The 23,135-nt window shown below is 38.3% G+C and overlaps 2 protein-coding genes across 2 annotated transcripts in view; one reads left to right on the top strand and one right to left on the bottom strand.

The window, feature by feature from the left end:
• Positions 1–14,705, top strand: part of LOC125669848 (pancreatic triacylglycerol lipase-like) — a 56,229-nt gene extending 41,524 nt beyond the window's left edge. The window contains exons 5-9 of the mRNA XM_048904668.2: positions 11,716–11,970; positions 13,689–13,922; positions 14,048–14,153; positions 14,291–14,476; positions 14,590–14,705. Of these exons, the coding sequence (XP_048760625.1) occupies positions 11,716–11,970; positions 13,689–13,922; positions 14,048–14,153; positions 14,291–14,476; positions 14,590–14,665 (857 nt within the window). The 3' untranslated portion in view covers positions 14,666–14,705. The remainder of the gene's footprint in view (positions 1–11,715; positions 11,971–13,688; positions 13,923–14,047; positions 14,154–14,290; positions 14,477–14,589) is intronic.
• On the bottom strand, positions 14,697–19,313 carry LOC125669854 (uncharacterized; the record flags this gene model as incomplete). Its single annotated transcript, XM_048904683.2, has 3 exons — positions 14,697–15,157; positions 15,491–15,598; positions 19,245–19,313. Coding segments are annotated over 3 exons (327 nt in total), but the record flags the coding sequence as incomplete, so codon positions are not given.
• Positions 19,314–23,135: the final 3,822 nt, after the last annotated feature.

The raw sequence follows: 23,135 nt of genomic DNA, 5'->3' as shown, positions 1-23,135 counted from the left end.
GGGGCCCAGAGGAACTCTCGTTTGTGCAGATAGGCAAATGATAGGGAGACTGAGGTTCGTCATCACTACCACCACTACTAGTATTGCTAACGTAATAGGTGTTCCCCATAGGTACCAACCCATTACTGCTGAGGACTCTAGGGCATGGCTCACCCACCAAGCTGGGGCAACCAACATGCTCGTCCAATATAACTGGCAGAGTTGGTTCAGGGTAACCCCCTACTTGATCTACGGACAAGCTATCCCAACCTGGATTTAAAGGTGAAACCCCTAAATCACCCCTGGGGAACAGTTTACACTCCCAAGACCCCCGCTAACTGCTGAGCCACTAATATTGAACTGTCGCGCCCCATATTCCCATCTGCTCGTAACAGTTGTTCGAGCATGGAAATTTTCTGTGCGATAATATTCTCTTGAGCCTCTTTCATGGTCCCTAGTTGGGTCTCTAGCATTAGGAGCCGACCTTCCAGTCTCTGTGACAGGTTGTCCCTGAAGCTACAACAGAACCATCTAGCTGGTAATTTTGGTCTGTTTCAAGTCCCCCCCCCCCCTGTGGCCCCGCATTCCATCCTTGGGGTGCCCGTCACTCCCCGGAATACCCCTGCCAGTGCCACCCGGCGAGCCCGCATCCCCTACTTGGGTACCCGCCAAGCTTTCCTGCCCCACTGTCTTGCATGTAGCCCGGGATGCCCCTATGGAGCGCTAAATTAACATAAACTCAAATAATTGAAGATATCTTCAAATTATTTGAAGATACCATCAATTCAATTATTGCTCTCTTTAATTGAATTAATGCGCGCATTAAATCATTATTGCTCTCATCAAATGAATTAATGCGCACTTCAATTGAATTATTGCTCTCATGCAAGGTGAAGATAACTAACAGTGATCAATCTCATAACTCCTACAAGCAATACAAAATAGATAGTTGGGCAAACACGGACCCCTGGACACACCAGAGGTGGGATCAGGTGCCTAGGAGTAAGCATTCCCAATTGAATTAATGCGAATTGGTGTAACTGAATTAATGAGAGCAATAATTGATTTAATGCGCGCATTAATTCAATTATTGCTCTCTTCAATTCAATTGATGCGCGCATCAATTGAATTAATGAAAGCAATAATAGATTTGATGTGGGCATTAATTCAGTTATTGCTCTCTTCGATTCAATTGATGAGAGCATCAATTTCGTAGAAATATTGCTCTCATTAATTAATTTAGACCTCGGTATAAATAATTTGATGATCTCTTTAATTCAATTGAAGATATCTTTAATTATTTACAATGCTTTTGTATAAGGAATTAATGCGCGCATCAATTCGTTTAAAGAGACCAACAATTCAATTAAAGAGATCATTAATTCAAGTTGAATTGAAGATATCTTTAATTATATAGTTGCTCTCTTTAAAAGAATTATTGCTCTCTTCAAATAAATTAAAGATATCATTAATTCAATTGAAGAGAGCAATAATTGAATTAATGCACCCATTAAATCAATTATTGCTCTCATCAAATGAATTTATGCGCGCATTATATCAATTATTGCTCTTTTCAATTGAATTGTAGCGCGCATCAATTCAATTGCTGATATCATTAATTCATTTGAAGAGATCATTAATTCAATTAAAGCGCGCATCAATTCAGCTGAAGAATTAATGCTATCATCAATTCAATTAATGCGCGCAATAATTCAGAATTGAAGATATCATTATTTGATGAGATCTTTAATTGAATTGTTGCGCGCATCAAATGAATTGATGATATCTTCAAATAATTGAAGATATCTTTAATCATTTGAGTTTATGATAATTTGGCGCTCCATATCCATCTGAGACTACCTATAGCAGACTACAATGCTATTAGAATTCCTGCTTAGCCACAAACCAGAATAAACAAACCAATGTGACAACAATTACATTTAACCATAGAAAGTAATAAAATTAAACAAGAAATTACTAACATTTCAAAATGGCTCCCACCACTATGATCCGGCGACGCCAATAAAGTGATCCTCTGGCCGAAAAACAACACTAAAAATGCCTGATCACTTAAAGAATAAACAAACATATCATAAAACACGAAAGAAATGATAATGACAAAAAATGCTCTGGGCAGCCGACACACGACCTTGCCTATCAAATCCCGGAGCTAAGAGAGATTCGTTCCCACTTCCGGTGAAAAGGGAGTTGGCCCCCTGTCAATTCGCCTTTCACAATTTAGATACCCAATTTCACTATATCATGTGGATACAGGGATGGGGGTGTTCCCCGTGATTTGCCAAGAGAAAAGGAGAGGATGTGTAGATAACGAAGTGATCAATTGATTGATTGATTGATTGAATGTTGTTTAACGTCCCTCTCGAGAATATTTCACTCATATGGAGACGTCTCGAAGTGATCAATCTCACAAAAGTGATCAATCTCATGATACAAAATAGAAAGTTGGGCAAACACAGACCCCTGGATATACCAGAGATGGGATCGGGTGCCTAGGAGGAGTACGCATCCCCTCCTAGGTCGAGGCAAAATTTAGGCTTATGCTCGGCGCTCATGGTCTTTGAGCAGGGAGGGGTCTTTATCGTGCCACACCTGCTGTGACACGGGACTTCGGTTTTTATGGTCTCATCCGAAGGACCGCCCCATTCAGTCGGCTCTTACGACAAGCAAGGGGAACTTAGAACCTATTCTAACCCGGATCCCGTATAAACTGAGGTCCCGTGTCACAGCAGGTGTGGCACGAAAAAGACCCCTCCCTGCTCAATGGCCGTAAGCGCCGAGTATAGGCCTAAATTTTGCAGCCCTTCACCGGTAATGGTGACGTCTCCATATGAGTGAAAAATTCTCGAGCGGGACGTTAAACAAGATATAATCAATCATCACTTTTAAAGTAATCCCTCATTTCATCAGTCATCCCTGGCCGGTTTGCAGGAATGTCAGCTGTTGTTGAAGAAGAGCGTTGCTGTCCACCTCGTCCTGCCCTCCCATATTCCTGCATGTACTTCTCCAATGATGTTGTTGGCCTAAAATGTATGATGTGAGTGACTGCTGGAGCATTTAGACCCATGCCGAAAGCAACAGACCTTTGCAAGTTCCATATGGATTTTCGGTTCAAATTTTCTAAGTTCATTTATGATATGAGTCTTCATCCAACTTGTATATAGTCTGTTTGAAACATTGCTAATCGATTTTCTGGCGTTTGTTCTTCCATTGGATCATAAGCAACCTCACCAAGAAATTCCTCCTCAAACATTTAGTAAATAACAATATGCCAGGGACCCCAGACTATCCATGTAACAAATGATGACAGGGAAATTACTTTTTGAACTGTTAAGTTCTGTACAGAGTAACAGCATCAGATCATCATATTTATCGTATTTTCTCACATTTTCACTTCTTAGTATGTAAATGGTCTATCTGGGTTGCTGTAAATCTGGCTTCAGGGCCACCAACGCTGAAATTTTCTCCAATCTCATTTCTCCGAAAATTTGAGTTTTTCTCACCCAACTGTGTCACCAAATAAATATTTTCTCAAACTCGGTTATGTTTTTGAGTTTTTTCTTACATTTGAGAATTTTCTCAAATGCGCGTGCCATTAAAATATTTTTGAACTCAACTGCAAAATATTTGAGATTTCTCAGAAAATCCCGAGATTGGTAAATAGCAATCTCAAATAAAAAGTGTATTTACTCACAACAAAATGGCTGCCAGACTACTTCGTCTGCGGCCACCTCGGCCCAGGCATTTTCTTTTGCCGTTTTCCCACCAAAACCACCTTTAACTTTACCGAACAGAATGCCCTCCCTAGAATGTACCTCCTCAACAAGGATTTTCTTTTCGATCCGTCCAATTCGGCCTTTTTCTCAATAGAGGGGCGTGGGTTCGAATCACGCTCGCGCCGGTAAGTGAGAAAGTTTCCCAGTTTACTTCGGAAGGTCGGTGGTCTCTTCCCAGGTACATTGTATCTGAGTTATCTCTTCCATCAATAAAACCTGGGCGCCACCATATAACTGAAAAATTGTTGATTCGTTTGCGATTTCCAGCGATACTTCGTAATCTGACGACAGGGGATGCTTACTCCTCCTAGGCACTTGATCCCACCTCTGGTGTGTCCAGGGGTCCGTGTTTGCCCAGTTATCTATTTTGTATTGCTTATAGGAGTTATGAGATTGATCACTGTTCGTTATCTTCACCTTTCATTGGATTATACATGTACTGCAGACGACTTCTAAAGGTGACGGTATTGAATCATGCGAAAGTTACATGTAAAGTACATGCTAAAGCATTGTAGTTAATGTAAACAACAAAGTGAAAGTGGATTTTAATGAAAAGTAAGGGTGACCGCCCAGTACTCCGACGGTCCGATAGTCCGACGGCCCGATAGTCCGACGGTCCGGTAGTCCGACGGTCCGATAGTTCGACACTCTGTTAGTTCGACGGTACGGTAGTCCGATAGTCCGAAACTCCGATAATTTGTGGCCACATATATAAGAGATCGCTATGTAATAGGCAGCAGAAAACAGGATTAAGTGCCGTGTGCCAGAGCGATATTTTACGTCACAAGAGCAAAACATCACATAGTGGGAAAACTTTGAACGGGTTCGACCTACATCGGGTACCTGTAAAGTGCGAAACGAAGCGAAATCTACCGAAACGTAACCCACCGAAACGAGACGAAACAGATTGTATAACCGAACTCTATTAATTATAATAATTAAAAATGGTATCTTAAGCCCCTGTTAAAGTTACCACATATAAATAAAATTCGCCTCCCCATTGTGGTAAGCTTTCGGCTTGACAGATACAAAGTTTTAAAAGTTGGAAGAGGGTGAGTAAGCACAAAGTTCATATCCGAAGTTGATTGAATACCCTGTGCAATTAGTTTCGGATCCATAAATTTCAGAACAGAGGGTTACAGTTCGGCATAAATACACGTTTCAGCATTTTTTGCTCTAAAGTCAAATCTATGTATACATGTGGATATTGTGTATTTGTATTTGCAATTTCTGCTTCCCTTGTTCATAAGCCTTTTGAGTTTACAAAATGCTGACCTCCTCCTGATATTATTGCATAAAAAATTCTGTTTTCCGTCCCGTTTTCAATTCCCCGTCCTAGCAACAAAACAAATGTATAGAGTTATATTTAGACTCACTACATATCAATGATAATTTTTAATAACACACATATATATATTTTACCGATCGAATTGCCTTCATATAATATGGTATACTATCTAACTTTTTCCATTATTGAAAGTACTCGCACCTCAGCAGTTAGAGATAAAATAAAAGGTTAAGAGCTCTTCCTGCTTTCAAATTTCTCAGACACAAGTTTCTTAAAACAATGTATCTATACCCAAAAGCGGATTCAACGCCAGCGACCCCACCCCTTGTTTAGTGTGTTTCGCCAGACCTCTGAGACTGTAACTCTCCGTTCTGAAATTTATTGATCTGAAACTAATTGCACATGTTATTTAATCAACTTCGGATATGTACATTTTGCTTACTCACCACCTCCCCCCCCCCCCCCCCCTTTCCAGCTTTTAAAACTGTGTATCAGTCAAGCTGAAAGCCTATATCAAAGGGGAAGCGAATTTTATTTATATGTGGTAATTTTCACAGGGGCCTAAGATACCATTTCTAATAAAAGGGTTCGGTTATACAATCTGTTTCATTTCATTTCGATGGGTTTTCGTTTCGTTTCGAACTTTACAGGTACCCACCTACATCTACATGTATATATTTCGGCATCGTCGGGAGCCCACGGTTGATTACGCTTCGTTCCTTTCTCCATCACCCGTGGGTTCATTCATTCCTACTCGCTGTGTGTGTGTCTGTATGTATGTCTGTCTGTCTGTATGTATGTATGCTGAATTTAAGGAACATTTTCATCGTGTCTTTATAGAGAGCTGTGTAGATACATGTAGGTATACATATATACAGATATCTATAGGCTTGTAGGGAGGGCAGACAGCGGATACTCGTCAGGGACGTAGCAACAGAGGGGGGGGGGGGGCTGATCCCTTCCCCACTTTTTAAAAAAATTTCTTTTCTTCTTTTTTACATATTAAAACTCTTTTTGGTTCGGCTGCCCCCCCCCCCCCCTCCCACTAATCCTTTCTGGCTGGCCCCCAGCTTCCCCCTTTCAAAAACGATGCCACGCGCCTGTTCGTGTCCCCTTAACACTTTCAAAAGTAGGGAGTGGAGACAAGAGTATGTATGTGCCCCCTCCTTACACTTCTGGGACCCCAAACGAGATCCTCATCTTTATATCAAATGTTGTTTGATAACATCCTCCCCTTAATTCTAGTGCAAGAAATTTCTGTTCAAAAATTGTTATTTGCTATAAAGAAAGGTATACCATAAAATTGGTATAAAATTCGTATATATACAGATTTCCGTTGAAAAACTTAGATAGGCTCTGATTGGCGCATAATTGCATTATTGTCGTTCCATACAAAAATTGATTTCCTTATTGATTGTGTTATGCCCCGTTATACAGAAAATTTTCATTTAATAAACTTTTGCCCGTGGAGGGGGGGGGGGGGGGGGGGGGGGGGACTTGAGACCTACTTCAAACTTTTAAGACTGAGCAAGGTGTAGGGATTCCTACCATTTTTAGCTTGTTATTTCAGGGGTTGGGGGTGATTATGTAGGTTACCGTCGCCATCTTCATGACGTTTATGTGGAAAATTTTGGAATTGAATCCCATTTTAGCATGTGTCCCAATCTAAGTTTTGTGCTCTCCTACCAACACTTTACGGTATTTGACTACGGCATTGGCGTTGCCTTATAGCTAATAACAAATTCGTCTGAACAAATTGCTAATTCGTCCGAACAAATAGCTAATTCGTCCGAACGAATTACTAATTTGTCCGAACAAATAGCTAATTCGTCCGAACAAATGGCTAATTTGTCCGAACGAATGTCTATTTCGTCCGAACAAATCCATAATTCGTCCGAACGAATTACTAATTTGTCCGAACGAATTACTAATATGTCCGATCAAATAGCTAATTCGTCCGAACAAATGGCTAATTTGTCCGAACGATTTTCTATTTCGTCCGAACAAATCGGTAATTCGTCCGAACGAATTACTAATTTGTCCGAACGAATTACTAATATGTCCGAACAAATAGCTAATTCGTCGGAACAAATGGCTAATTTGTCCGAACAAATAGCTAATTCGTCCGAACAAATTGCTAATTTGTCCGAACGATTTTCTATTTCGTGCGAACAAATAGCTAATTCGTCCGAACGAATAATATATTTATATATGGCCTTTCTACGCCGCCGTAAGTTCACACTTGAATGATTTTGGTCAGAAATTGATTGTCTGATTTATAATCAGTCCGTGTCGATTTTGGCGGTTTCTGGTAATTTTCTTAAAATAATGCCTGACATGAATACATTTTAACTCTATTAATTAACATTTTTGGTGATGGTCAACATGTCGGACTATCGGACCGTCGGAATATTGAACCGTCGGACTATCGGACCGTCGGAATATTGAACCGTCGGACTATCGGACCGTCGGACTACCGGCCCGTCGGACTATCGGACCGTCGGACTACCGGCCCGTCGGACTATCGGACCGTCGGAATACTGGGCTTGAACCAAAAGTAAGGCCCCTTGTAACAATGAAAACACGTTCAGTTTTTTGTCAAATCTCAACTCACGTGAAGTGAATCAGAGAAAGTTTGGTGGCCCGGCATTTTAGCAAAATCTCTGCCGAAGTGAAAAACGTGAAGTTGAGTCTGAGTTTGAGATTTTATATTTTATATGTTGGTCCCCAGGAATTTGAATAAAATTAAATGTATTTGTAAATGAACTTGTAGTCTTGCAGAGCAAACTCAAAATAATGCAAACACTGGTAATTATACATGTTAAGGAGAATTTGATAAACTAATAGTACATAGTTGATCTGCATGGGTGGTGGTATTTAGACGTGAATCTATATTTTATTATTTTCTTTAAGATTATAAGCATTGGTTCTAGAGCCCTGCTATTCCCTGGTGGGTGAGAGAGGGTAGCCTCCGCACATTAACTATCAGTTGTGATTAATCTTGTTGCAGCTTTTTAGCACATTACATTTTTTTGTTCAGATTTGACACATAATCCTCTAAGAGAAAGGCCGCTCACCGGTTATTTTTGTGACTTTATTATCATTCCAGATTTTCCCTAAATATTGTGAAAAATTAAAACACGATTGCTCGTCAAGAAAAGATCCACAAGCTAGTACGTTTTGAGTAATATGGTGTAGATTTCACAATAGGTTCAAACTCAGATAGCTCTATATTCAGTTATTAACATATATACCCCGCCCTGGTACTTCCCCTTTTCCATTACAGATCGATGATCAATTCAATTTCAATATTTGGGTAATTCTAAACACTTAAAGGGACTGGTTCACGATTTTTGAAAAAAATATTTTTCATATTTGATGCCAAACATTAAAAATATAACTGATTAAACGATGACGGCCAAAATTTTGAACTTCTGAACGCAAGAATAAAAGCAATATTTTAGCCTTAAATCTGTGTTATGTAAACAAAGACTCGAGTCTTTTCATGTATACAAACAAACCAGTGAAATGTTAATTTTGTAATATAAAGCATCCTAATTTTGCAAAGTTACAAATTTTAACTTTTAGATGACACATTTTACCCGAAAAATGCTTGAAATGTGAAAGATATAATAAACTTAGACCGATATCCATTTCTTTTGAAAATTTCGTAAACATAACATACCGCAATCTTTGTTTACAAAACAAATAATAGACTCTCTAAAATGAGCTTCTGTAATGATGTATAACCTTGATTTTTATGTGAAATCTTTTAAATACATCAGACAATAGATTTTGATCATTAAAAGTGAAAAACAAAATTTTGGGGGAAATCGTGAATCAGTCCCTTTAACAGTTAACAGGCTCACCATTCAGAAATCACATGAACTTCCTCTACTACAATGCAGTAAACTTCTTTCTGGACTCCCTTTGTCAATAACAATTTCCTGACTTTACTGTTTGTTGTGACAATCTCTGGATGGGCATAAACAAGTCTGAATTCAGCTATTAGAATTGCTGGATGGGCATAAACAAGTCTGAATTCAGCTATTAGAATTGAAATGGTTCATGCTGACAGATTTCATACAACGTTCCTCCTAAGAAACAGTGTTGTAAAATGTTCCATCCATAGAGAACACGCACTGATGTTCCTGTCACTCAGGGATTGCAGCTGATTCTCCATCAGAGCTGTTATTGGGGTCTGATGTTTCTTTCACTCAGGGATTGCAGCTGATCCTCCATCAGAACTGTTATTGGAGCCTGATGTTTCTTTCACTCAGGGATTGCAGCTGATTCTCCATCAGAACTGTTATTGGGGTCTGATGTTCCTCTCACTCAGGGATTGCAGCTGATTCTCCATCAGAGCTGTTATTGGAGCCTGATGTTTCTTTCACTCAGGGATTGCAGCTGATTCTCCATCAGAGCTGTTATTGGGGCCACAACTATTGCTGTTTTGGGTAGGATACACAGATATGGAATAAGGTGAAAAATAACACCTTTATCAAAACCTGTGGGCAACACAGCCACGCAATCTCTCCCCTCAGACGTCGCCTCCCACACTTGCCGTTGTTCTTTTTTCAAGTCGATATCTTCATAAAAGCTAACTGCCGTTTTAATCACTTCATCGAATTCACCGAGTTCACTCATTTTCGATCTTGCAGAATGGTTTTCTTTCATTTACTAGTAATCTCACCGGACATAGTTTCTGTACCAAAATCTTTGAGAATTTGACCTGTGAATCTTCTAACGTTGTCTACGCTATTGAGTATAACCTCTAAGGGTTCACTTTTAAAATAAAAGAATATCGGGGCACATATTTCAAATAAATAATGGTGGTAACCAACTTCTTTGTAAGCATTTTAATTCCCTTGACCACTCCAGCTTGTCCATGAGGGTCAGGATTATAGGGAAAAAATTACCATCGTACAATCCAACCTTAAGTACCCCTTTTCGTTAACAACGAGAAGATCACTGGATCAGAACTCTAGGCACTGCATTACCATATGGATGCAATGATAATGTATACAATGTAGGAAATTTGACTAGTCCACAAGGAAATAACGTGAATGTGATGAGACTGTTTGTTTCCAAATACACATCCCGTGGGATCTGGGTTAGAATAGGTCGTTAGTATTCCTTGCTTGTCGTAAGAGGCGACTAAATGGGGCGGTCCCTCGGGTGAGACCGCAAAAACCGAGGTCCCGTGTCATAGCAGGTGTGACACACTAAAGATCCCCCCTAAGAGCCGAGTATAGGCCTAAATTTTGCAATCATTCACCGGCAATGTCTCCATATGAGTGAAAAATTCTCGAGAGGGACGTTAAACGATATTCAAGCCATCAATCCACACGAGTGTTAAGGACCATAATGGGCTTTTGTAGCATTTTCATTAATCAAGAGCTTATTTTACCTTTAGAAAAACTATTTTTTGATATCTATTAATTTTTTGTGTTGGGAATAAATGAAGAGCGAATACATAGCTTATAACGAATTTTATGAATAAATAACAATAGCAACAGGGTTCGAATTGACCGGCTACCTAACCTAATTTGTAAATTTCAGGACTCCTGCACTCCTAGATTTCATAGGCCTTGGGATTGGTGATACTTTTAACGAATACTCAGATGACTGATATGAAAATGTGTTATATATATATATATATATATATATATATATATACTGAAAAGGCCACGACACTGTTAGTTATTAAAAACTAACATTTTCGATGCAACCCACGTCTTTATCAAGAGCCATGTATTACCCTACATAAACATATATCGCAAACTGCACAGGACAAAAACAAAAAAAACAAAAAAGAGAAAAAGACAGATATCGATAATCTACATCGTTAACAGGAAAGATAGACTAAATTGAGAATAAACAATCTCTAAATGTGGAATCGTACTGGATCCTTGTGTAGTTTGTGATATTTTACACATATTGAGTGACCTTGCAGTTGTTGGTTGTTGTTTTTTAACTTTGACTATTTTTTTTAACCAAGGGGGATAGGGCTTTAATATTCCACAAAAAGGTGCCTCATGATCAAAAACTTGACCTATGGCTCTTTTAAACTAAGGAGGATAAGACTTTGATATTTCACATGTAGATATCTCATGTCCAGACTTGTCTTTGGGTACCAAGACTTTTGACCTAATGACCTTGGACTACTTTTTAAAAAAATATCCTTGGTTATATTTTGAACCTAGAGGGATGGGACTTTGATATGAATCATGACCAAACTTTTCATTTGATACCAAGACTTGTGACCTTGATCGTAGACTGTGGCCTTTTCAAATATTTTAACAGTGGAAGTATATTTTGTACGATGGGATATAGGGCTTTGATAATTTACATATAAATTCCACGTGATCAGGCCTTTCATTTGGTACTTTTTACCGTGACCTTGGATCTTAACCTATTTTTCAAAAACTTTAACAGTGGTGTATCTTTAGAATTAAGGGGATACGGTAAGTAGAATCACGCTTCCCGGGGAACTTTGTGATCGTCTAATAACCCTTGTTCTTTTCTCCTGTAGTTTATCGTGTTTTGTGTGTACATTATATTTCCAATCACAAATGTATAAGGAAATAGAAAATTTCAAACAGAACTGTATTACATTTCTTCATTCAACAATCAGTTAAACTTTCTTCGTAGGATTGGATCCAGCAGACCCATATTTTCAGGGCACAGATGTTCGTGTGAGACTCGATCCGAGTGATGCGGCATTTGTTGACGTTATTCATACCGACGGTTCAAGCATAGTACAGTTGGGATTTGGTGTCATGCAGCAAGTGGGTCATGTAGACTTCTATCCAAATGGAGGGGCTAATCAGCCCGGATGTGATTCGGATTTTTTTGGAAAACTGTCTCACACCGTATGGACGGCAGTTACTCAGTTAGACACGTTAGGTACGTAGCAGAGCTACTGTAAAAAATTAAAAGGTCTATTTTTCTTCATTTCCTGGCTTGAACAAATCCTCCACAAACAGGAAAAACGTAATAAAATCACGATCCATGTTAGGCAAAAATAATCAGAAACTGGTCTATTTTCGACTCGGTGAAATGACGAATAGGTTTTTTATATGATAATATTTCACAATTGATGTTCAGTTTATTCACAGTTAACGACTCGGAACAATTTTTACTGTCTATACAAATTCTTATACTGTCTTGCCTCACATGCCGAAAATTTGCCACACAGGCTGTTTTCTTTAACTAAAATAAAAAAATCAATATATGCACCCAGGGGTGCATAAGCCGAGTTGCATGGGATACATTGTAAAGTCAGGAATGATGTGGCATATTTATAATTGTGAAGAACTAATTTCAGTTTTAAACTTTCCGAGTTACTGTCCAGAAACCATATTTGTCTGAAGTTTTCAATCTATTTTTGGTCACTGTGACCTTGACATATGACCCTTTTCCTCCAAAATCAATAGGAGCCTTGCTTTGCTGGTATCCAACAATATAACCAAGTTTCATTTGATTCAAATTAAAAAAATTCGAGTTATTCTCCGGAAACCAAATTTTTTTTTCAATTTTAAATCTATTTTTGGTCAACGTGACCTTGACCTTTGACCCATTTTCTCCAAAATCAATAGGGGTCTTCCTTACCTGGTACATAACAATATCTTAAAGTATCATTTGATTCGGATTTAAACTTTCTGAGTTATCAACCGGAAACCAAATATTTCTGAAATTTTCATTCTATATTCGGTCACTGTGACCTTGACCTTTGTTCTCCAAAATCAATAGGGGTCTTCCTTACCTGGTACCCAACAATATATCAAAGTTTCATTTGATTAGATTGTAAACTTTTCGAGTTATCATCCGGAAACCAATTGTTGACGCCCAACCGCCCGCCCGCATCACCAAACCAATAGCCGAGTTCAACTCGGCTAAAAAGAAAGAAAAGAAAAGAAAACTTCTCCAACTGAGACATTAAACAGGTTTATCGTTTGGCAACCCTGAAAAATTGCTTTCTTGTGATGTTGTTAACAATGACATTTCTATGCTAAACGTTACTTTTTTAAAAAAGCTAAACATTTTTTTTTTAAGTTCTGAGTTCTACGATTTGAGTCGAAAGTTTTAAAATTTTATTTTTCCATTTTTAATGTTTAGAATGCTAAACTAAGGTATTTCTAATGGTTAGTAAAAATTTGAATGTCAGTTGTCAAGGTACATGAGAGATACAGAGCTCACAATTCTAGGCTTGTGCCATGTTTTTGTTTACATAGGTTAAATATACTAGTAAAAGTTTCTTTAAAGCAGATTTTTTTTCAATTCACAAGTTAATTATGAATACAATTAGTTTCTAGTGTTTAGCACATCTCATTTGTTTTGAACATGCTATTTTCTATTAAACCATCTATACATGTATGTAAAAAAAAAAAAAAAAAGAACATGACACGAGCCTTGTTTACATTTCAAAGAATTGTGAGTGCTGTATCTAACCGATATTCAAATTTTGGTTGACCATTAGAAATGCTTTAGTTAAGCATTGTAAACAAAAAACAAAAACAAAATGGAGAAATAAAATTTGAAAATTTTCAACTCAAATCCTGTCCATGTCCCTTTAACAAATGTTATCAATTGCATGCTAAAATTATTCTTAAATGTTTTATTAGCGGCGGAAGGTGCGGTGGCTTGCAGTCATGAGAGATCTTACGTCCTTTACACGGACTCCGTTAATAGTCAATGTCCCTACACTGCTTATCCGTGTACAAGTGCGTCTGAGTACGCTGCAGGTCGTTGTCTTTCGTGTACCGGAACCGGATGTTCGGAGATGGGATATAACGCCAAAAATTACTCTGCCAGGGGATCGTTTTACCTCGACACTGCATCTGCTAGTCCTTTCTGCGGTATGTAGACTACCTCAACATGTGTCAATGAAAAATATAGTTGTAAATGTGCACGACTTTACAGCATATATGCACCGATCTTGTCTCTTATGTGTATTTTGGTCGAAAACAATTATTCATTTTAGAATTCCATTATCAAATTAACATTACTGGCCGAAACAACATGGATGGCACAATTAATATTGTCTTACAAGGAACCAAAGGCAGGTCTGCTAACATACCATTGATGACGTAAGTATGAATTTAAGTGTTCTGATGACGTATTTTACGATTGAATACCAAGCATATATTATACGTATATATATATATATATATATATATATATATATATATATATATAAGGGATTATTTCAAAATATCACATTCAGGTCAAGTGAGGTACACACAAAAGGACATATTATCTCCAAATTTGTCAAAGTCCCTACCGATATCGGCCCATTAACAAATATTGCTCTGGAATATGACAAAACCACTAATATATTGACGGGCTGGGCGTACCCAAACGACTGGCAGCTAGTAGGCATGTCCATATTAAGCGCTGAGGAACAGAAAATGTGAGTAACATTCAGATGTAGCCTATGCAGAACAATGGGTTGAATATGCTAGAAATGAAACATATAGGGCGTTAAGGAACCTCCACTAACAGTTGCGTCATTAATGATTTCAGGTACACATTCTGCGCATACGGAAAGACTTTAACAAGTCACAAACCAATTGCTTTGGGACTAACAGGCACGTGCTGAGTTATTGTTTGTGTAATAGAATAATAAAATCTGACTGATATTATTTTTATTTCTGCAGGATCTGATCTCTAGAGATCTTATAAAAGCTTCATTCAATACGGCGTTCTTGATTCTTCTGCAGTTCGTCGTGTGTTATGCAACAAGATTATGTACAAGACTGCTATGTTTGTTTTCACGACATAATCTTGTCTCGCTTATTACACTTTCTTCTACGCAAACAGACCTATACACTTGCTGTATTTGTTGGAAACCGTAGTAGATTGAATTAGATAATGGAAACAAGGAAAAAGGTATAACGAAAGTCTTGTTTAGAATTTGTACATTGCAATCGCCAATACAACTTCATGTACTCTGTGTTGGACCTGAGCTTTCTGTTGCCTGGGCGCCGGTGCCCATACAAGCACCGTTGTGTACATCTAAATATGGCCCAGATTGACAGGCTCGCAAAGGGGATCTTCCTATATTTACACATCGCCCTCCAACAAGTGTAGTCTGAAACAGAAGAAAATAGAGCATGATGTTGTCCAGCTGATTAAAACTTCCCGATCAATTTCTTCGTATGCTTTGTTCCAGGTTTGTTTTATCCTTTCTCTACAGAAGGGCTACATCGATCTTTACTTGTGAAACTTTGTATAAATGATTCTCTAAAGGTACACAAGATATTATGTTATAAATCTGATTTTGTAAGGTTGTCATGTGAGCACTGTGAACGATTTTTATTTTTAGAAATCCGAGTAATTGCATTCCTGATCTTCAAACTTAGGTTCTATCTTACAGCGTTACATGTAATCATTAGTAAGCTCATATTCGTGAAACTTTACATACCGTTTCAACTTCCATGTGGCAGTCGACGTCCTCTGGGGCAGGTGTAGTAGGAAGGTTGAAACGAGCTAAGTATCGGGGCAAATCGTTGATGCTGAATTGCGACCATTCCTATTCATAAAAAGGTCACATTTAATGATGTACTTTGAATGCAACGTCCATGGGTTGGCAATATTGGTCATGGTATGTGTTCAAATTAATAGCAAGTGATATCTCCATACTTCATGATGTGCGTTAGCGCTTCGTGAACAGAATGCCGGCGGGAAACAGTGCTGTTCATACCCTCGTGTATTTTCAAAATTGAAATTTATTTCTTATATTTATATTTTATTTTCATTTCTGTCGGAGACTTCCCAGTCGTTGAAATAGTCGTACTATATTTATCAAGATTCATACGCACATCGTTCACATTCACGAGGAAAGGACTTTCATTTCAATTGGTAAAGATGTCGAAGGCGAAAACATTGGAAATGTAAATTTATGTCACATGTATATGTATGATTCACCTAAACCGATGCATGGTCAACATTTTATTTGCTGAAAACTATGTGAATGTTTTACTTTCCAATCCGACATTGAACTTGGCAGAAATCAGTGGAGGAAAAGGGGTCCGGTTCATATATTGGAGTAGTCATTGCCGGAGGGGGGGGGGACGAAACACCCCACCCACCCCCCACCATGAATAAAATAATCGTTTTTAACTTTAAAAAGGGTGTTTGAAGGAATGACACAATGTTTCACTATATTTTTGCGATAAGGGTTTTCACACTTTTATGTGATTTACTTGGAAAATTTAGATGCAGGCCACGTAGTATCAGGAGTAGGGGGATATTTCAATTCCAGTAATATACTTACATTTAAGATATTTATGTTAGTAATTGTTGCTTTCATATACTTCCGCCCGTTCACGAATGCGTAAATACACAGTAAATGCATACTAGCATATTAAAGAAGGCGATGCTACGATGGCAGCGTTAGCATTTTGCTGCTGTTTTCATTGTTAATCTAAACCTTCGTAGTTTTTATCAAATTGAAATACATTGTACAGATGCATACAAGGTATATCTCAAATTAAAATTTCCCATAAGGTTTACCCCATGAATTGGAATGAAAACCTCATCTAGGAAACTACCATATAAATCTTCACATTTTGTGAAATTTTCATAATGATCATATAAAAATTTATTTTCTGTGAGGTTTTTTAAAGAATTATATTACTATATAGTGAAAAATACAAGGTCCAATATAACGTTCCTTACTGTCTTATCATACACCGTGAAGAACAACTTAATGTCCAAACCTGTTTCAAGAAATTCAGGGTCATCTAGAAAAGATATTCACGAATAGCAAGAACGTACGCTCCGAGAGTTTTTAGTTAATTGTCAATGTACAAAATTTATGAAGCATAGATAGAATGTTCTGCGGGCCATTTTAGATCTTGGGTATTCACGTTCGCTAGAATAAACGATAAACAGATATTTTCTTGTTTGGAGGCAAATTGTACTCCTATGAAAAATACAAAATCCAGAGTAGGGCAAACACGGACTCCTGGACATACCAAAGGTAAGATCAGACAAACACGGACCCCTGGACACATCAGAGGTAAGATCAGACAAACACGGACTCCTGGACATACCAGAGGTAAGATCAGACAAACACGGACCCCTGGACATACCAGAGGTAAGATCAGACAAACACGGACTCCTGGACACACCAGAGGCGGGATCAGACAAACACGGACTCCTGGACACACCAGAGGCGGGATCAGACAAACACGGACTCCTGGACACACCAGAGGCGGGATCAGACAAACACGGACTCCTGGACACACCAGAGGTGGGATCAGACAAACACGGACTCCTGGACACACCAGAGGTGGGATCAGACAAACACGGACTCCTGGACACACCAGAGGTGGGATCAGACAAACACGGACCCCTGGACATACCAGAGGTAAGATCAGACAAACACGGACTCCTGGACACACCAGAGGCGGGATCAGACAAACACGGACTCCTGGACACACCAGAGGCGGGATCAGACAAACACGGACTCCTGGACACACCAGAGGTAAGATCAGACAAACACGGACTCCTGGACACACCAGAGGTAAGATCAGACAAACACGGACTCCTGGACATACCAGAGGTAAGATCAGACAAACACGGACTCCTGGACATACCAGAGGTAAGATCAGACAAACACGGACTCCTGGACATACCAGAGGTAAGATCAGACAAACACGGACTCCTGGACATACCAGAGGTGGGATCAGACAAACACGGACTCCTGGACATACCAGAGACGGGATCAGACAAACACGGACTCCTGGACATACCAGAGGTGGGATCAGACAAACACGGACCACTGGACATACCAGAGGTGGGATCAGACAAACACGGACTCCTGGACATACCAGAGGTGGGATCAGACAAACACGGACTCCTGGACATACCAGAGGTGGGATCAGACAAACACGGACTCCTGGACATACCAGAGGTGGGATCAGACAAACACGGACTCCTGGACATACCAGAGGTGGGATCAGACAAACACGGACTCCTGGACATACCAGAGGTGGGATCAGACAAACACGGACTCCTGGACATACCAGAGGTGGGATCAGACAAACACGGACTCCTGGACATACCAGAGGTAAGATCAGACAAACACGGACTCCTGGACATACCAGAGGTGGGATCAGACAAACACGGACTCCTGGACATACCAGAGGTAAGATCAGACAAACACGGACTCCTGGACATACCAGAGGTAAGATCAGACAAACACGGACTCCTGGACATACCAGAGGTGAGATCAGACAAACACGGACCACTGGACACACCAGAGGTGGGATCAGACAAACACGGACTCCTGGACACACCAGAGGTAAGATCGGGTGCCTAGGAAGAGTAAGCATCCCCTGTCTTATATATCTTATTCCTAAGTGAAGCCATGAAACTGAATCTGTCCTAACTGATGACATATCTTAGGATTTCACCTACAGTTAGGACATGCCAAGACCAATCCTAAGATGAACTTAAGAGGTATATCTTAACTTTGTTTTACTCTTAAGTATGGCTCATATCGAGTTGATGTCAAAGGTTTATAATCGTCCTTGTTCAATAACATTTAGCAAGTGAATGAGAATAAGAGAGCTAAGCAGCACGAGATTTTTCGCGGTATAGTCTCTAAGTAAAACATGAATATCAGTAAAACTGATGGATGCTCTCCTAGTTGCATCTAACCAATGAACTACTTCATATGACGAATGACTTGCACAATGATCAATAACTGTTGAAATGAAGGTTTATATATATATATATATATATATATATATATATATATATATATATATATATATATATATATATTGTATTTTGTATTTTTCATAGGAGTACAATTTGCCTCCAAACAAGAAAATATCTGAGATAAATTTTAAAAAGAATGAGATAAAATTGAATTAAAAACTAAAAATCCAACCTATTCTTTAAATGAATTTACCCCCACTTTTAGGCTATTACATATATCTACCTGTATATTTGGAAAGGGATGTTAAAAATTTCCTTTCGATTGATTATAGATAAAGTTTCTACTTTGTTAGCAGTGTGATAGAATTTGGTTTTTTAATGTCTTATTTATCTCGTGTTTACATTAGATAATTTTTTTTATTTCTGTTACGAAAAATGCTGCTGCGCTTTACAGATTTGATTAAAATCTTTTCATCCATTTTTGTAAAGTATTAATGAATACTTACATGTGTAGTCCGTTTCACCGGTTTAGTCCCTTTAATTTTGTTTTCAAATACATTATCAACGCGTGATTTTTTTTAGCCCGAACATATTTCCTATCATAAACGTGACAATGACAAAAACTACTATTGTTGTATTTTTCCATTCCATTTATACAACTTTCAAGAGTATCCAAATGTTCACGAACTTCAGAAATTACTTTATAAATTTCTTTCCCGTTTGAAGTCCAGGTCGGAAAAGACCCTTTTCCGGGGCACAGTCTTTATTTATAACATAGTCCGACGTTCTGGATTACGTTGTTTGATTTTGTCTCAAGATTATGTTGTTTATGATTTTGTCAAAGTCTGATGCATTATTAATTAAAAACAATAGTCTGTAAGGCATGCAGATTAGCGAAACTTATGCGTAAGGTCATGGGAATGATGAAGTTGATAGGGCACCAAACCCACGCTAATGATGTATTAATCTACCTCCATGATTAACAGTTCAGTAACGACCCGATTGCATCTAGACGCTAGACGTAATAAAAACCAGAAATAGTTCTGTTACAAAGACTCGTTCGGTTTGACAATTTTGCATTGAAATAGCTGATGGTTATAAATGAGATGGACCTTCACCAAATAATGTTAAACACGAAGGCAAAATAAGGCTCTTTCACTTATTTACGGTGTTTGTAGTATAAAAATATGGAGTGTGATATATAAATGAAAATTTGTTTGTCTAAGAAAGGGGACACAACTTACAATACTTTTGCATGGCAATCTCAAATTAATCGGAAGTCCTAGTCTTAGTCAGAAGTTCTTATGGACAGAAACATCCTCCCTCTCCTCCTCTCCAGCATCCAAACAGACCCCCATAAATGCCAACTTGGGAGAAATGGATTTATTCATAAGATGATGGTGGAGGAAATACAAACGTCTATTCTGAGTAAAAAAGAAGTGATGACGCCCCCCCCCATTCTCTCTCTCTCTCTCTCTCTCTCTCTCTCGTAAGGAGGTAAATAATTCCAGTTTTGGGCCCAGAGGGCATACACAGGTACAAGTTACAAAATAAAAGAAGAGATTCCTAAATGATAAACAATAAAAATGAGAACACATAATTATATGTGAATACTACATGAAAATGGCAGCACAAGAGGGAATAGCCAAATATATAGTCCATAATCAATATTGTACTAAAATATTGATTTACCTTTCTGAGTTTCTTTAATTTCGTTTTATTAAAATTCTGAATATCTCAACTAAATGTTCACTCAAATTGGTAAATACTGATTACATACATATTTTTCTTTATTTGATAAGTTGGTAAAATTCTTGTCATATGCACTGTTCCATCGTGTTATAACATCAGTTATACAATTATAAGTTTATGTCAATAGCCGATATTTACGTAATTCTACGCATCTTTCGTTAGTTACGTACCCAGTCGTGGTAACTCGCTACGTACATACAGTACGTTATGTGAATCGTGTGCAGGAAGAAAATGAGTACCAACAATACTAGTTAGTGATTTCAAGGAATGAGCGGATGTCCAATCTATAAAGGAATTCTATTGATTCTTATACTTTTAATACAGGGCTTCTGGACTTCTCTTTTAATTTTGAAATCCAACCTTTCCTCTGACTTGCCACTTGAGGAAATGTACAGTGTACATGTATATGCATACAGAATTACAGTTTTACTGTCATTGTACGGGCTAGAAGAAACTATTTATATAGTTCACTTTACTTGGAATATGTAATTGTCTAAAGATTTCAAATTAAAGAAACATATGTATAATCTAAAACGAAGAAAGGGTTCACCCCAACATTCTCTGTCAACTCATATTGGTGAAAAAGATCGCTACCTTTCCTCTGTCGAAACCCCTATTTTCACACCTCTTTAAATTGTTGTCGCCCTTGAAGATACATAACCCCCAGATCTTCTTGCCCATGGCAGGACTTTCACCTGCAAGTCCAGGGGTAATCAACCACACAACATGTAACAGAGAAGTGGAAAACGTATGACTGGACTGGGAATCGATCCCGAGATCCCTGCACTATTAGTTAGGTTGTGTAACCACTAGGCTATCCAGGCAGATTTCCACGGTCCAAACTGTCCGACACCGTTCTTCGTAACCCGTTGATGAGAGTAATAGATGTTCAAGGATATGATAGGCCAATGTATCCAGATGTGCAGAAATGTTTCTGTTTTCAGATTGAAGGGGGGTAGGTGACATTGGGGGGGGGGGGGGGGGGGGGGGGGGGGGGGGGGGGGGGGGATGGGATTTAACATAGAACTCTATGTGGGAAATTAATTCCAAAATTCAACTGATATAACTTGACAAATATGATAGATAGAATCATGGGGTCTTCGGAAATGGGGAAAAAAAAAAAAAAAAAAAAAAAAAAAAATGAGAGGGCCTCCAGTCACCTTGACCTCTAACCATAAACATTAAAACTGGTATAACTTTAAAACCGGAACTAATAGCGACACGAGATTCTTCAGAAATGGCAAGAGGATGACAGGACCTACAAACTAGTATCAAGGTCAAGTGAGTCCAATGACCTTGACATCTGACCTTAGAGCATAAAATTGGTATTACTTAAGAACCTGGTCTGATATAAATGTGGGATCTTCAGTAATGATGAAATGATGATGAGATCTACAAATTAGTATCAAGGTCAAATGACTCCAGACACCTTGACATCTGACCTTGAACATACAAGCTCATATAATTTTAGAACTGGAATTGATAGAGATATTGGATCTTCAGAAATGATAGGAGGAGGATGAGATCTACAAACTAGTATCAAGGTCAAGTGAGTCCAATGACCTTGACCTCTGACCTTAGAACATGAAATTGATATTACTCAAGAACCAGGCTTGGCGGTTATAAAACGTTTACCGTACTCATACTCAAACTCAGCCATGTTTGTTTTGAGTACAACTCTGAGAAAGCTCCAAGCATACTCGAAAAATCTTAAGAATGTACCCCATTTGAGTATTAGAATGATATTATAAAAGTTTGAGTATGAGTAGGATTTAGAGCACGGAGTTTGAGTTTGAGTATGAAAGGGTGTTCAAAAAAGTTTTATAACCTCTGATAGAAATATGGGATCTTCAATAATGATGAAATGATGATGAGATCTACAAATTAGTATCAAGGTCAAATTACTCCAGAGACCTTGACATCTGACCTTGAACATACAAACTCATATAATATTAGAACTAGAATTAATAGAGATATTGGATCTTCAGAAATGATAGGATGATGATAAGATCTACAAACTAGTATCAAGGTCAAGTGAATCCAGTGACCTTGACCTTAGATCCTAAACTTAGTGTTACTTAACAGTTAAGAACTAGGTTTGATAAAGAGATGGGATCTTCAGAAATAATAAAAGGATGATGGAGTCTACAAATTGGTATCAAGGTTAAGTGACTCCAGTTCCAGTGACCTTGACCTCTGACCTTGAACATAATCTAGTATAACTTTAAAACTGGGACTGATAGAGACATGAAATCTTCAGAAATTATATAAGGATGTAGTTACCTACAAATTAGGCAATGGATGTACTTGTAAGTGATCAAAGCACTTCCGTAATAACATTAGGATACGGGGTGTATTCTTTTCCCAGTTGAAGTTAAGGGGAGATATTGTGTGATAGTCGGTTAGAAAACTCTACAGAGTTTGTGTTGATTTGTAATGTACCGACTTTATAATACAATTTACTTACTTACATTTCGATGGGTCAATTATTTTCTGTTACTCGTGCACTCCCCTCATTTTAGATAAATAAATCATATGCATAATCTGGGTAAACGATTCTACACATCATGTATTACAGCTAAAGAATAGGTATAATTTAAAAAATGTTCAAATTTTATTTTCACATCGGGATCGGGATTTTGGTC

The sequence above is a fragment of the Ostrea edulis genome, chromosome 4 (assembly GCF_947568905.1).
Source record: "Ostrea edulis chromosome 4, xbOstEdul1.1, whole genome shotgun sequence".
NCBI classification, from domain to species: Eukaryota; Metazoa; Mollusca; class Bivalvia; order Ostreida; family Ostreidae; genus Ostrea; species Ostrea edulis.
Note: the sequence above shows the minus strand (reverse complement) of the source record. Positions and strands in the feature narration are given on the sequence as shown.